Here is a 13,118-nt window from a genome sequence, read left to right on the forward strand (position 1 = left end):
ATTCACTCTGTGAAGGGAATATAATCAATACGATAGGAAGCCTATGTTTCGGCAATACATTGTTGCTAGATTGGTTCGAACCTACACTACAACCGTCAGACCTCGAAATCTGCGCAACGGGAATACTTCCAATCTGTCTGTCCCATGGCTCAACTATTTCCACACACGAGATTGTGATCCTGAAAGAGAGAGCAACCAGCTGTCCCACCCCTGTCATTCCGATGAATTCTTGAGAAACTCTGCAACGACACTCATGTATTGATCTGGAATTTCAAGGTTCGTGCAATGACTTGCGGAGGAGAAATGGTACCATTTGACCTTCTGGATTCCCGAGAAATAGGGGTATACACAGCTGTCCCGTCCTTCATCGTATTCGGCGTTCATCTAGGCACATACATTGTCAGTGGTCGTCGAAAACACTAGATAATCCGCTGATTGGAAAGGCTTTGTGCAAACACAATTCTCATATCGATCTTGAAGATAGACTACCGGGGTCAACTTACGATGAGCGTAGGACAAGTTATCTTCTTCACCTCATCCACCACGGACCCTGGTGATATCTATTAGTGGTCTTCTCATTTCATTGGAAACTCTCGTTAGGGAATGCATCCAAAGAACAAGAGAGTTATCCTCGAACGAAAAGGGGACAAGAAGACGCACAGTCTTTTAAACTGCCGATCACGGTAAACCTGGATTCATGCTTTAGTGGATTGCAGATAGGGAGGAACTCTGACGACAATGCATTCTTCCAGTACCGGAAACTTGTGTAAGGGTCCAGGCAACGTACTCGCTGGGTCCGTTCATGGTCATGTATACTGTATCCTATGGGTGTCTGTCAGCTCCGCTAGATTAGGCACAGCCAAAGGGCTTCTCCGGCTCCACATAACCGGCAGACTTACATCTTCCTCCACATTTGCAAATGTGTCCAAGAGGTCCTCGGGAAAAGGGAAGATCATGCAAACGTGTCGTTTATAGAATTCTTCCACTGCCCATTTGTACTCTGGATCGTCGTATGTTTCACTCTCCTCATGTTTGGTCAAGGCATTGTCGACGTTTTCAGGAAGTTCTCTCCGCCACTGGTTGCATGACTCCACCCACAGTTTCATGGATGCTGGGGAGTTTGAGATAATAAGTCTTTTGAGGCCTGTGTGCCCCCGGATCGCAAACATAGAACCTCTGGTGTCGTCAGCTGCATAAAACGGCTAGGTGGGACCTTGGGAACCACAATAGTAACAGTACTTACAACATGCCCCCCTTGAGACACGTGTTAGCTTCCGGGATTCGATGAGTCATTGACGGTAATGATATTCTGCGAGTGGATGAGCAACGCACCCAGCTTTGCCCCAGCAAGTCAAACTCTGAGATGTCGAGATGCTTCAACAGATTGTCTAATTCTGCCATGAATAGTCCAGGCACCCAGAAGTCTGTGTCAAGTCTCTTTTCCCGGAGATGTGTTGAGCGGCCGCAGCCTAACTGGTCATACTAGCGTGTTGTTAGCGACAAACTGCAAATCGTGATGGAACCCCCAGGCCTGCTACGCAAACTTACGAATACCACGGGGATGCCATATTCTTGCGAAAGGCGTTGGAGGTTCGACAAATAATTGTGGCCCATACCGGGGCCTCCATGAAGGATGACGAGAGGCCGTCCGGTTGAGGAGGATTTGAGGTCCCCGAATACCTTGTACCATGTCTCGCAGACTTTTGGCAGGCTTGGGTGCGAAAAGGGTGCTGTGCCCTCCGCATAAGAGGCACTCATCTTGAGTTCCTGGTAAAGAATGGGAGTATTCCAGCAGTGAAGAAGCTGGGGCTAGTATGCTAAGCACGTAGACCGGGTGGCAGCGAGGAAAAGAAGACAACCTGATAACTTGACAAGCTGTCCAGATATTATCAATGAATGCCATCACACATCCAATGACTCCCGGCAACTGTCAGGCGGAAGTTCAGGTGAGGGTTGGGCAAACATCCGCCAGCATCTGTTACTCACCTTCCTCTTCAAGCCGTCTGCGGGTGGGGGGCACTATCCGCCAGCCATTATTGGCAAACTGCAGGTTACCCACTTGTGTCGGGATGGGCAATGCCACTATCAAGGAAAAGGAAGGTCGCAAGGGGAGCTGGGTTCAGAGGGCCGCTGCCTATACCTCGTAGCGAACCGGCCTTAGTTATCATCCATGAGCAGTAGCAGCCATCGACGTTTGCGCCATGAGATAAGTCCAGTCTGGAACGGGGAGGAATTCTGAAGCACAATAAGATTTGATGTACATGTTTCTATGACTAGCCACGTTGAATCTCTCCGCCTCTAATATCATACCTGAAACAACACATCCACGACGTCAAAAAACACTTTTGACTTCCTGCCTCATTTTCGAATTTGGTAACATCCTTGCAGTATCAAAACAAAACCCCAGGTGAACTTCATTCTGTGTCGGATGTCTCCTCTTTTGTCTCCTCTTTTGCATTCATCTTATCCTTTCTGGCAGCCTTCCTCCTAGCTTCCCATTTGTTTAGGGACGCTTTAGCCTTGACTGCACATTCGTACTGGTCCTGTTCTTCGGCCGTAAAGTCATCCTTGTCTCGCTGTCCCGACTCGACTGCCTTAATCAACTTGGTCCCTGCTGATATTCTCCTGCTTCTTTTGAGAGTTCTTGCTTTTTTATTGGCTTCGCGATCTTTGTAGAAGCGATAGATCTTGCGGACCTCGGCCTTCAGGTCAGCTTCGGTCCAACGTCCCTCTTCAATCTCGATGTTGATAACTCTTCCCCATTTTTCGTTGTAAGAATTTTGGTTTGAATATGTGGTGAAGGACAGGAACTCTTTGACCGCGGCTTCTTGTTTGGCATCCCGGTTCAGCTTTCTTTTGTTCTTGCCTGCCTGAGCATCGCTAACGCGTTTCGTCATGTGATCTTCGACGCGTCCCCGCAATATTGGATCGACATCGGCAAGCTCGATTTCACCACGCAATACTTGTGTTGCGATTTTGGACGACTCAAGTTGTTTTTCATACTTTTTGACATGGCTGAGAGCGGATGCATCTATGCTGTCCCGTTCAATTTCGCCTTTCTTCACAGCCTCCAGCATGGATCTTGACTTGCGCTCGTGGGTTAGTTTTGCTTCGCGGTTATCGACTAATATACGGTCGGAAGCCTTCAGGCTCTCTCGAGTGAGGTCACCAGTTTCAAGACCACGACGAAGAACCGAAACTCGGCGTTCTTTTTGCTTCATCTTTGCATCATTCGCCTGGATCCGAGAAACCAGCTTCTGGCCATGAGCATACGACACTCCAAGAGACTTGGCGAGAGCTTCGAATGGAGCGTCGGATGACATGGATTTGGCTTCCCTCATTGCGATGCGAGCTTGCGAGATCTGCTTAGCTTTTGCCAATGACCTCTGATGAATGGCTTCCATGCGCATGGCACAGAATTTCTCAAAATCGGAGGCAGGAAGCTCAGTCTCAATTCCCTTGGTTTGCTCCATCAAAGGAGAGTGAGTGTTGAGACCACGGTAATTGAATTCGCTGAGTTTCCATGGACAAGCCGGCTTCAAGTAATGGTTTTCATTGGCATCGGAGGCTTGGTAGAAAGACCAGAGGCGTGTATGGAATTTGGTTTCCAGAAACTTGATATAGGCGCTGATTTGTCCCATGGTGAAATCACTGGTGTGTTTCATCGGAATCATGGCGAGGACAACAACTCGGTCGAATATGCCACCTTCTGCTACGGTTTTTCTGATGTTTGTGCCAAGTGAAATGCTGCGTACAATCTCAATAAGCTCTTCCTTTGTTATGTCGCCGTCGCGGAATTCTTTAATGGCCTCAATGAACCTGTCGTAGCAGCCCATACGCAGGAAAGAACCATGAACCGGAGAGCATGTAGACCCGACGTATAGGAAGTAGCGGTGCATGATCCTTCCGACCACCCCGTAGACGAGACCATGACTTTTGAGCATATCAATTGGCAAGTGTAGAGCGTTTGGAAGTTGCTGGAACCATTCCCAGGCTGGCGGATGCTTGGCTTCCAGGACACCAGGTAGAGAAGGATGGACAAGGACGGGAACCTTGGAGAGGAATTCCTGCGGACCTCGGCGTGATAGGATTCCCGACGTAGAGCTATTGATCTTTCTTTCGATTTTGGTGAGGATGCTGTGGGATTCAATGAACTTGTTACAGAACCCTGGGATATTGTTTCTAACAACAAACAGGTCGTCTGATTGGATGTATGAGTTGATTTCTTCGACTGTGGCAATGTCGGGCTCCTTCTGGTCAAGCTCATTGAGCAAATTGATGGTATTGGGGTCGAGCTGCTCATTGGGAAAGGCGTCAGAGTCCTTGAATGTCGAAGGGTCAAGTTTCTCCATGGTGTGGTCAGAGGTGCAGTCTGTGGGTAGAGGTTGAAGAGAGCGTAAGAACTGCAGAGAATGAGTGAGCCACACAGGTAAAGGGACGAGGAAACAACATACCTGATGGAATGACAGAGGAACCGACAGAAAATCAGAAGTTGGACAGCAGCTGAGAAGACAAGACTCGAACAATTGAACAGACACACCAAGCCGCCGAGGGGCCTGCAGATGAAGACAGAGCTGGGAGAATGAGAAGTGGAAGAAAAGAGTGAGGTGAGTTGAGAGAGGGGGAAAAAAAAGAGAAAAATCTTCACAGGCCGCAGGCAAGTAGCACCTTTGGCAGGAGTTGCTGTGCAGTCCAGTGCTGAAGGCAGGTGCGTCCCGGAAAAATTGTGAGATTTCGGAAAAATTGTGAAATCTGGGACAACGCGTACCATAGCCCGGGCGGTAACGTTGCGACTGCGTGACCTTGCTTTTCGTATAGGATGCTTGAATTATGTAGGAAGTTGACTAAAAAAAAGTAAAATTGATTCGGCTCGACGTCCGGCAGCGTGGATGGCGACTCAGTCCAATCCTGCTGAGATCCGACTAGTGGTGTCGTGGTTGTCGTTGGTGTAGGGAATTCAGGCACCATGAAAGTGAGTTGAGTTGATAATACTTCGCAAAAAAAAAAAAAAAAACAAGTAAATTGATTCGGCTCGACGTCCGACAGCGTGGATGGCGACTCGGTCCAATCCTGCTGAGATTCGACTGTGGGTGTCGTGCTTGTTAAGGTACAGAGGATTTAGACCCTATGGGAGTGGGAGAGCCGAAAGCTTCAGACAATTTTGCCAAAGGCTGGGATGAGCGTCTGGGCTCTGGAAAAGTGTTAGTATTCGATTAAAGACAAGGAATGTTCGTACTTACAGCCAGAAGGAGAACACAAGCTTGGGACCGGTCATCAACATCTTGGGAACAATACCCTTGAAGAAGCTCGTAATACCCTCATTCTTGACCATGTTCGCCACGATTTGAAAACCGGAATTCCCGAACGCAGCACCCTGGATCCTGGTCTTCACTACGTCCAGAGGAGCACTGACGGTGAGGCTGGCTGCTGCTCCGGCCACGGAGGCAACGAAGTTCTGACCCCATGTGGCCGCATTGTAGTCTTCGAGCTTGAAGAGGTATTCTTTGGTAAACGATGATCCTCCGAACAGTGCAAATGAGCCTGGGGCATTTCGTGCGCTTGGACATGTTAGTTCTCAAGTCTGGACAGTCAATTTGGGTCTGCTCTTACATTGTCCAACCTATTCCCCTATACAACCCAAAAAAACCCTCCTCTTTGACGATGCTGAAAAACCCTTGAGAAGGGCTGCCTGGCTGTCTGAGTTGCATTTTTAGCTTGAGCAGGTCAAGAGGTAATAAAAGTACAGCTTCGAATATGCCGATGAGAGAGCCTGCTGTCGCGTTGAGCATTGCCTTGCCGGTCCCTTTGCCAAAGGCCTTGTCGAAATCTTGACCGTGATGTTGGGTCAGGTAGTCGCGTACAAAGGGTTGTCCACCGTATTTATATATTCTCTGCGAGATTTTATAACCTGCTGCATAACCCAGACCAGGGAAAAGAGAAGTAAACTTGGTGAGGACGGGGGCTGTGGCGGCTTGTCTGAAGACGACCGAGTTGAGCGCGGACAGCGAAGCAACCTGCGCTTATGTCAGCCGGCGCACTTCGATCGAGGTTCAAATATGCATCAGTACGCACTCGTGTTGGGTTATTCATCAATCTTTTCGCAACGGTATCAACGGGATGAAAGACCAAGAGCTCGGCAACTCCAGCAGAGCCTGTATCGCCAATGCATCAGCTCCAGCCCCCACCAGCCGACGATGTATGTTTTCACCTGATCCCAGTAACCGAGCAGTCCCTGATTCTGTCTTGTAGCTTTTACCACCTGCGCCCAGAGCTGGCGCCATAGCTGGAGGTGACATGGTTGGGGGGAGAGTATTCAGAGGAGTCGCGGCGCACGAGGATCGCGGACGGGCGTGGGCGAAAGGAAGCGTTCCAAAGACCAGGAAATGTCGTGAGAGGGGGCTCGTCTATATCAACTCCCGTGTGAATGAATGAAACGGAGAGCAGTGAGGTCTAAAATTTTTGGGCGCGGCAGAAGAAAACATGTGCTTTGGGAAAAAAAGTTCGAGGCTCGATAAGACTGCGTCGGGAAAGATGAGTGGGTCACCGTCTCCTTTGGGGAGTGGAGAAGAGAAAAGACCCTGATTCGGTCACACCAGTCGGATATGAGGGGCTAGGTCGTCCTTATCTCCGACAGCCTTGCCCATTATGGGGTATACGCACCACGTGAGCAAACCAACGAGGCTAGCGCCAAGGGAATACCTACCATACTTTGCCATCTTTCATTCATATAGCCATAGTCTACTACATGCTCTTGCGCTATGCAAATGTGTTTATCTGGAAATAACCACCCAACATTTCCTCCAACTCGTGGATGCATGCGTTGCCCATCAGGTTTGCCTCCTGTGGACGAATACAATCACACCTAAGTGATAAGCAGTTTCTTCTCCGCGGCCACTGGCATATTATCTTCCTCTGCTTTTCGTTTACCAAGTATTGAGTTAGAATAGTCCCCTAGGCAAGATGAATGGTAATATCGCCCTCCGACTTGTACTGTGTCTTTCCAAATAAAATCCTGTACTTCCTCGCTCCATTCACTTTTGAATGGCTCCTGATCTATCGGGCAAGGCAGGGACCGCATCACCGGATCCGCTGGCACGCGCACAAAGTCTTGCGGCTTCTTCTTATCAGAAACCCCGGCTCCATTTATTGGATGGCCGTTGGAATCCACCGGTCCAGCATCGTCCTCATACTCTTTGCTCGCGATCCATTCTCGCTCATCCACATACCAACTGCGGTTCTGACCCCGCTTTTCTGCCTCCAGCATTCTGGCTTTGGTCTTAAAGTGCCAGTCGAGATGTCTGGCCTTCTTCTCTTTGCCAGCGTCATCTGATGTAAATCTCCTCCCACAAGTACTGCACTGATTGGGCCGCGCCGTGAGAAAGATGGTTATCATTTGGGGTCTTGGTATTCTGATTGAAGCTGACGTGAATTTGACTTCCGTAGCTGTGTCTGGTGCGAATGTAGAGAAAGATGCCAGGGGTGGTGTGACCCCTGGAGGAGGCGTAGGGGCTGCAGATAGGAGCCCGGACGCCCGGAGCTGAGCTATGAGTGGGTTTTCCGTCGGTGCAGGAGCGGCTGTCGCGGTATACTGAGGAGTACTCATGCCCGTTTGAGGTGGGGCATAATAGCTGGTGGGCTGTGTCGCTTGCTGTTGATTTAGAGTGGTTCGAAGAAGCTCTGCAAGATTCGTGCTATTGAACAACGCCGTAGGCGGTGGGACAGGGCTTGGGCCTGGAGCAGTGATTTGCATTGGTTGAATCAGTGGTTGTGGAGGGGCATAAGGTGTATGCAGGGGGTTGTTGGATAGCGGCGCCTGCGTCGGGGTTTGGCGACTCGTCGTCATTTTCTCCGTCATCTTTTGCAGGATCGTGTTTTGAATGTCAACCAAATCACTTTCAGAAGCATTGCCACTGTCGAGGATCTCTTTCAACGTTTGCAGACTGGCTAGTTTCCGTTGGGCCCCGGCATCCATAGGATGGGTGGCACACTCGATCTTAGCGTCGGTAGTCAGGTCGTCGATGTCAGCATGCAGTTTCTGCAAATCAACTGCGCTTGCAGTGACGGGAGCCGGCTGAGGAGTCGGAGGTAGGTACTGGGGCGTATGGGAGGGCGGAGGAGGCTGATAGTAGGGGGTCGGAGTCGGCTGAGGTGGGTATTGCTGGCCATACGTCACTGATGGCCCCTGGGAATATGGTTGCTGGGGTAGAGCAGGTTGTGGTTGCGGACTTCGAATGTGTGAAGGGATGTTTTGAGCAAATTGAGACAAGGTTTGTGGAGGAGTTGGTGTGTGACGGTATGGCTGAGCAGACGGCACTCTGGCAGGCTGGCCTTGGAGTGGAGTGGCCTGCTGGCGATGAGTAGGAGGCAACTGGGCCCGAAACTTGTTCAAACTGTCGACGATGGTCTGGGTGCTCGCGATGGGGAATACGGGAGTAGTGGACAGGGCGCCCGGAACGGGTTCTCGCCACGTCTTTAACATTTCTTCCAGCTTCCGTCGGACTGCAGCATCGACTTGGGAATATGCAAGCATGAAGATTTGGTGAAGGTTCCGGCCGAAATAGACCGTGTAAGGAGACCCGACATTTTTGGCGATAGAGTCCAAGACATACAGAGCTGGTAATTTGCGGGCTGGAGGTGCCTATGAGAGCATTAGTCACTGCATTGGGAACGGGCTATAGAGAGCGGTTTGCGCAGGGGCAGAATGCAAGAAGTGTCTGAAGATGCATCTGACGTACTCTGTTGATATGGTTTTGCAGCACCCTTGAGATGGCTTCGGCGTGTTCGGTATTTTCTTTTGCAATCAGTGTCAAGTTTGAGATCTGATATCTGTCGTTGGACACAAGATCCTCCAAAGAGTTCTTATAGTCTTCTGCGACCTCATCTGACGGTAGTCCGGACATGACGATAGAAGGAGATGGGAATCGCAAATGGAGAGTAAGAAAGATTGAAAGGTAGACGAAGTCCAAATCGGGACCCAGGACGGACTCGAGCTTTGGAGGAGTCAAATGGGCATGCGGCGAGGCAAGCAATGACTCTTTGATGTCAAGCAGCGACTGGAGTCGTCAGACACGGGCGCGCCTGAGCAAGGTAGACAACAAAAGGAAAATGTGTCGTGGTATCTTTTGGCTATCTACAACCATTCAAAGTGACACCCGGTATGTTTATTTTGATCCCTCCTTGCGGCTTCAGTCCAATTCTCCAGCACCCAGATTCGACGGCGATTCACTCCAGATAACTCTTCAGGGTCTTCCACTCATAATTTGCTGTGACAAAGCAGATCAAGTATAGGCACAAGACCAGTATGGTTAGGCAATCGAGACTCGAGTTGAGAGATGAATGAGCCGCGGAGGAGAAGGTGAAGTTGTCGCAGTGAAAAGGTGGACTGGTGGGAGTCGCTCGTTGACCATCGACCGGACACTCCGAATCTGCAGATGCACTGTCTCAATACCGGATGGACCACATTATCAAGGTGGAGAGGACGAGTTACAGGACAGGCGCAACGATGATGGAACCAAAGGGATGAAGTGGTGAGACGAGCAAGAAGAGGGAACCAAGAGGAAGAAGTTTGGAAGGGAGCAGACACCAGCAAATGGGAAGTGGAAGCCGAATTGCCGCCTGCGTCAAAACTGGCGGGTGTGGCGGGCTGGCTCCGGATCTGGCAGGGAAAGGGACCATCCGAGCGCAGTCACAAGAGAACAATTGCGTCAAATCCGCAGTCGTCTAACACAGTCTCCCTGCCATTCGAATCTCCCACTTGCAAAGATTCCATCTACTTATTGCTGTGTCTCATCAACTCTCTGATCCAATTGTGAAAGAGACCTGCTCCGGCTTCCCCGACTTTCGACTCTTCTGAACACACTCTCGAAGCATCAAAATGCGCCTACCGCTCATCTTCCTGTTTGCCTTCTTCGTTGCGGTCTTTGCCCTGCCTCCTCCACAGAAACCCGTTGTGGTATCATTCCCAGACGACACTCCGTCTTCAGTCATAGACAAGGCAATCGCTGAGATCGAAAAAGATGGTGGTATCATAACTCATGAATATTGTGAGCCCTCCTCCATTATACCGCTCATATCTACGCTGGGATCAACGCTAACTCTGTGATAGCCTTGATCAAAGGATTCGCTGCCAAAGTTTCAGAAGTCACTCTCAACAAAATCAGCGAAATGGCCCAAGCATATTCGCCATATATTGAGGACGACTATGTGGTCAGCATTGACGGCTCGACAAATGCCGCTCAATAGGAAGGAGGAATTTCCAGGGATTGACGTGCATACGACAGTGTCTTCAATCACGAATGGATATAGTATTATGAAATGGAGGAAACGAAATTGTGAATATCATGGGCACGACTACCGCAGGCACAGGTTTCTTGCTTGGGTGACACTGCATCGGCGCACGGGATGGAACATGGCATCCCTCACTCATTTAGAGATGTTATCGATACATAATTGAACAGGATTGACCTGCCGTCTCTTCTTAAATGCTTCTTATGTCGGTCTTGCCGGACCTGTAACCACTGAAGAATGTTTGACACCCATAGAGTGAACATGTTGGGATGGACACTTCAATGGTCGACGTCATATTGTTGATTTCCTCGTGCCTTTGGTGCCTCCACAGCCTTCGGCGGAAGCACGCGCCCCCAAAGGCTTTTCGCGTCCTCACTATCCCTCAACCTGAAACCATGGGGCCATTCACTGTTTCCTGGCTTGTCGCAGCTCGATAGCAGAGCAATAATGAAATGCTATCGACGTAAACATATTCCTCTGCCATGGCGACCGAAGAAGCCATTGCCGCCGGGCTCATCGACTGGATCAACAGTTTCGCTGTTGCGGACCCTGTCTACACGGTAGACGACTTCACCAATGGCGACATCATATGGAAGGCTCTTCGTATGTCCAAGTTATTGCGACGGTCGCGTAAGTTTTCTAATCTTTTTCAGAGCAAATCGACCGCTTCAGCTTTCCTGGTAAACTACCAGAAGACCCTGAGACCGATCAATGGATCAACAAGTGGACCAACCTTAAACACATTTACGATGCACTCTCCATCTTCCTCGTGGAAGAATGTGGGCAACGACTGCCTTTGCCTGGTGGTCGGCCTGACCTGAAGGCTATTGCCCAATCCTCCTCGCTCACCGACACCATCGCCCTCCTGAAGCTCCTCGTGGTGGCAGCCATCAATTGCGCCGACCGTATCGATTACTTGAAGCAGATGCAAGAGCTGGCAGAGTCAACCCAGGAGGTTTTGATGCAAACGGTACAAGAGGCAGGAGAAGATGGAGGGGAAGATGACGACCCAGATGCAGAAGACCTGAATGATCAAGCACCCGAAGAACCGCTCAGCTCTCCTCGTCGGTCTACAGAGATGGAAACTGTCCTTGAATCGGAAGAGAGGCTGGGCAAAGTCATTGCCGATAACCAGCGAATAGCCTACGAGAAGCGAGAACTACAGAAACAGCTTGATGAGTCGTATTCCCGGTATGAGAAACTACAAGAGCGTTTCGACCAAGCTCAGGATGATCTGAAAGAGACGAACGACCGCTTGGCTGCCATTCTTGCAGGGAAGTCCGACATTTCAACCCGGCCACTGGACTCCAAACACGACACCCTGATTGCAACATTAGAGAACCGTGTCCTCGAGGCTGAATCCGAGGTAGAGGAGTTGCGGAAGAACAACGAAGTCCTCAAAATTAAGGCCGAGAAGGCTCAAAAGCTGCAGGATGACTACGACGAGATGAAGATTGACCGAGATCGTCTCGCCCGAAAGGCAAACACAGCAGAGAAATATCGACAAAAACTGGAAGCTAGCCAGGATCTGGAGAAAGACAACACGAACCTCAGGGCTAAAGTGACAGAGTTGCAGAACCAACTCAAGCAGTCTGACTTTGCTCAAGCAAACTCGAGTGACTTACATCGAGAGATTGATGAATATCGTCGTCTCTTGCCCAGCATTGAGCAGGAACGATACGAGTTGAATGAGATGAAGAAGAGGCTTGAATTTGATTACCACGCTCTCGAAGCACGTTATCACGATGCTGTCGAACAGGTGTCTCGCCAAAATCATGCCTTGGAAGACTTGCAAAGCAGATTGCGTGACTACGAAGAAGGTATCGCCCCTGCACCAAGAGAAGAACGACCTCCGGACCCGGTCAATAGAGACTTTGAGCGAGAAGAAGCAGAATTGGCCGAGTCAGAAGCCCGACTTGCCGCTGCATTACTAAATGGAGGTACGACCTCTCCAACGGCAAAGGATACAGATCTTGGTCTCTCAAAAGAAACAGAGGCGAGCATTCCTGGCCTCGAAGACAAGGAGAGCATCTCGGAGGATGAACTGAAAGCGATTATGTCTGCTATGCGCGCGCAGGCACAAGCTGGAACGGCCACGGAAAGAGAATCATCTCTACGCGCACAAAAGAAATTGATTTTAGCGATCGAGCAACAAAGGACCAAGAACAAGCTCCTACTCGACCATGTGCAGAAGCAGGACCAGACGATCAAGGACATGCAGAAGATCGAGGTTGAGAAAGAGTCCCAGGAAGTTAAACAAGATGCCATACCTCCCAGCATGAAAGATGTGGCGGCTAGCTCTTCCCACCTGCTTGATGAGGAATCCGAGATTGAACGACTCACAAATCAAAATATCATCCTCCAGCGCGAACTCAAACTTATGGCGTCGGCCTGGTATGATCAAAATTTGCGGCTTGCGAGCGCGAGCTCGGCTGCGTCAGGGCGGAATCGAAGAACCGGTAATGCTGGTGAGCCCCGAGGATTTCTGGGCCGGCAAAGGCGCAAAGTTGACGCCGTCGCCTTTGGGCGAATCTAAAGAAAGAGATATTTGGGCTGAAGCATGGGAATGTCCGGCCTTCCCTGAAGAGCTTTGCGTCCAGACCAAGGGCTGTGCGATGGGATTGGATGTTGGCACAGTTTTCACATATCACCAATGTTATATCCGTGGAAGCTGGTTGTTCTGCGCCCATGCTACAAAGCAGTGACTTCAATCAGGACTCACCTTTGAGGACTTGGCTGACTGTTAACGCCCTCGGTACCGCGACAAGAGGAACATACCAATTCCACGTGGAAAGGTCGTGCTTTGGGCTGCTGTCTGGGGATTTTGCTTT

The 13,118-nt window shown here is 50.1% G+C and overlaps 6 protein-coding genes across 6 annotated transcripts; 2 read left to right on the top strand and 4 right to left on the bottom strand.

Annotated features, from left to right (window-relative positions):
• Positions 1-702: 702 nt before the first annotated feature.
• Positions 703-1,758, bottom strand: AYO20_04185 (hypothetical protein; the record flags this gene model as incomplete). The annotated part of the gene is made up of 5 exons (XM_022642484.1): positions 703-822; positions 900-1,176; positions 1,244-1,254; positions 1,333-1,482; positions 1,549-1,758. The coding sequence occupies 5 exons, from the start codon at positions 1,756-1,758 to the stop codon at positions 703-705; spliced, it is 768 nt and encodes a 255-aa protein (XP_022501581.1).
• Positions 1,759-2,414: 656 nt separating this feature from the next.
• AYO20_04186 (hypothetical protein) lies at positions 2,415-4,352 on the bottom strand (the record flags this gene model as incomplete). Its single annotated transcript, XM_022642485.1, has 1 exon — positions 2,415-4,352. The coding sequence occupies one exon, from the start codon at positions 4,350-4,352 to the stop codon at positions 2,415-2,417; it is 1,938 nt and encodes a 645-aa protein (XP_022501582.1).
• Positions 4,353-5,151: 799 nt separating this feature from the next.
• AYO20_04187 (hypothetical protein) lies at positions 5,152-6,296 on the bottom strand (the record flags this gene model as incomplete). The annotated part of the gene is made up of 5 exons (XM_022642486.1): positions 5,152-5,191; positions 5,241-5,558; positions 5,611-6,014; positions 6,073-6,152; positions 6,209-6,296. 5 exons carry the CDS (start codon positions 6,294-6,296, stop codon positions 5,152-5,154), a joined length of 930 nt encoding a protein of 309 aa, XP_022501583.1.
• A 566-nt stretch (positions 6,297-6,862) lies between these two features.
• On the bottom strand, positions 6,863-8,900 carry AYO20_04188 (hypothetical protein; the record flags this gene model as incomplete). Its single annotated transcript, XM_022642487.1, has 2 exons — positions 6,863-8,638; positions 8,736-8,900. 2 exons carry the CDS (start codon positions 8,898-8,900, stop codon positions 6,863-6,865), a joined length of 1,941 nt encoding a protein of 646 aa, XP_022501584.1.
• Positions 8,901-9,874: 974 nt separating this feature from the next.
• AYO20_04189 (hypothetical protein) lies at positions 9,875-10,242 on the top strand (the record flags this gene model as incomplete). Its single annotated transcript, XM_022642488.1, has 2 exons — positions 9,875-10,043; positions 10,106-10,242. The coding sequence occupies 2 exons, from the start codon at positions 9,875-9,877 to the stop codon at positions 10,240-10,242; spliced, it is 306 nt and encodes a 101-aa protein (XP_022501585.1).
• Positions 10,243-10,769: 527 nt separating this feature from the next.
• On the top strand, positions 10,770-12,823 carry AYO20_04190 (hypothetical protein; the record flags this gene model as incomplete). Its single annotated transcript, XM_022642489.1, has 2 exons — positions 10,770-10,890; positions 10,941-12,823. The coding sequence occupies 2 exons, from the start codon at positions 10,770-10,772 to the stop codon at positions 12,821-12,823; spliced, it is 2,004 nt and encodes a 667-aa protein (XP_022501586.1).
• Positions 12,824-13,118: the final 295 nt, after the last annotated feature.

The sequence above is a fragment of the Fonsecaea nubica genome (assembly GCF_001646965.1).
Source record: "Fonsecaea nubica strain CBS 269.64 chromosome Unknown Scaff21, whole genome shotgun sequence".
Taxonomy (NCBI): Eukaryota; Fungi; Ascomycota; class Eurotiomycetes; order Chaetothyriales; family Herpotrichiellaceae; genus Fonsecaea; species Fonsecaea nubica.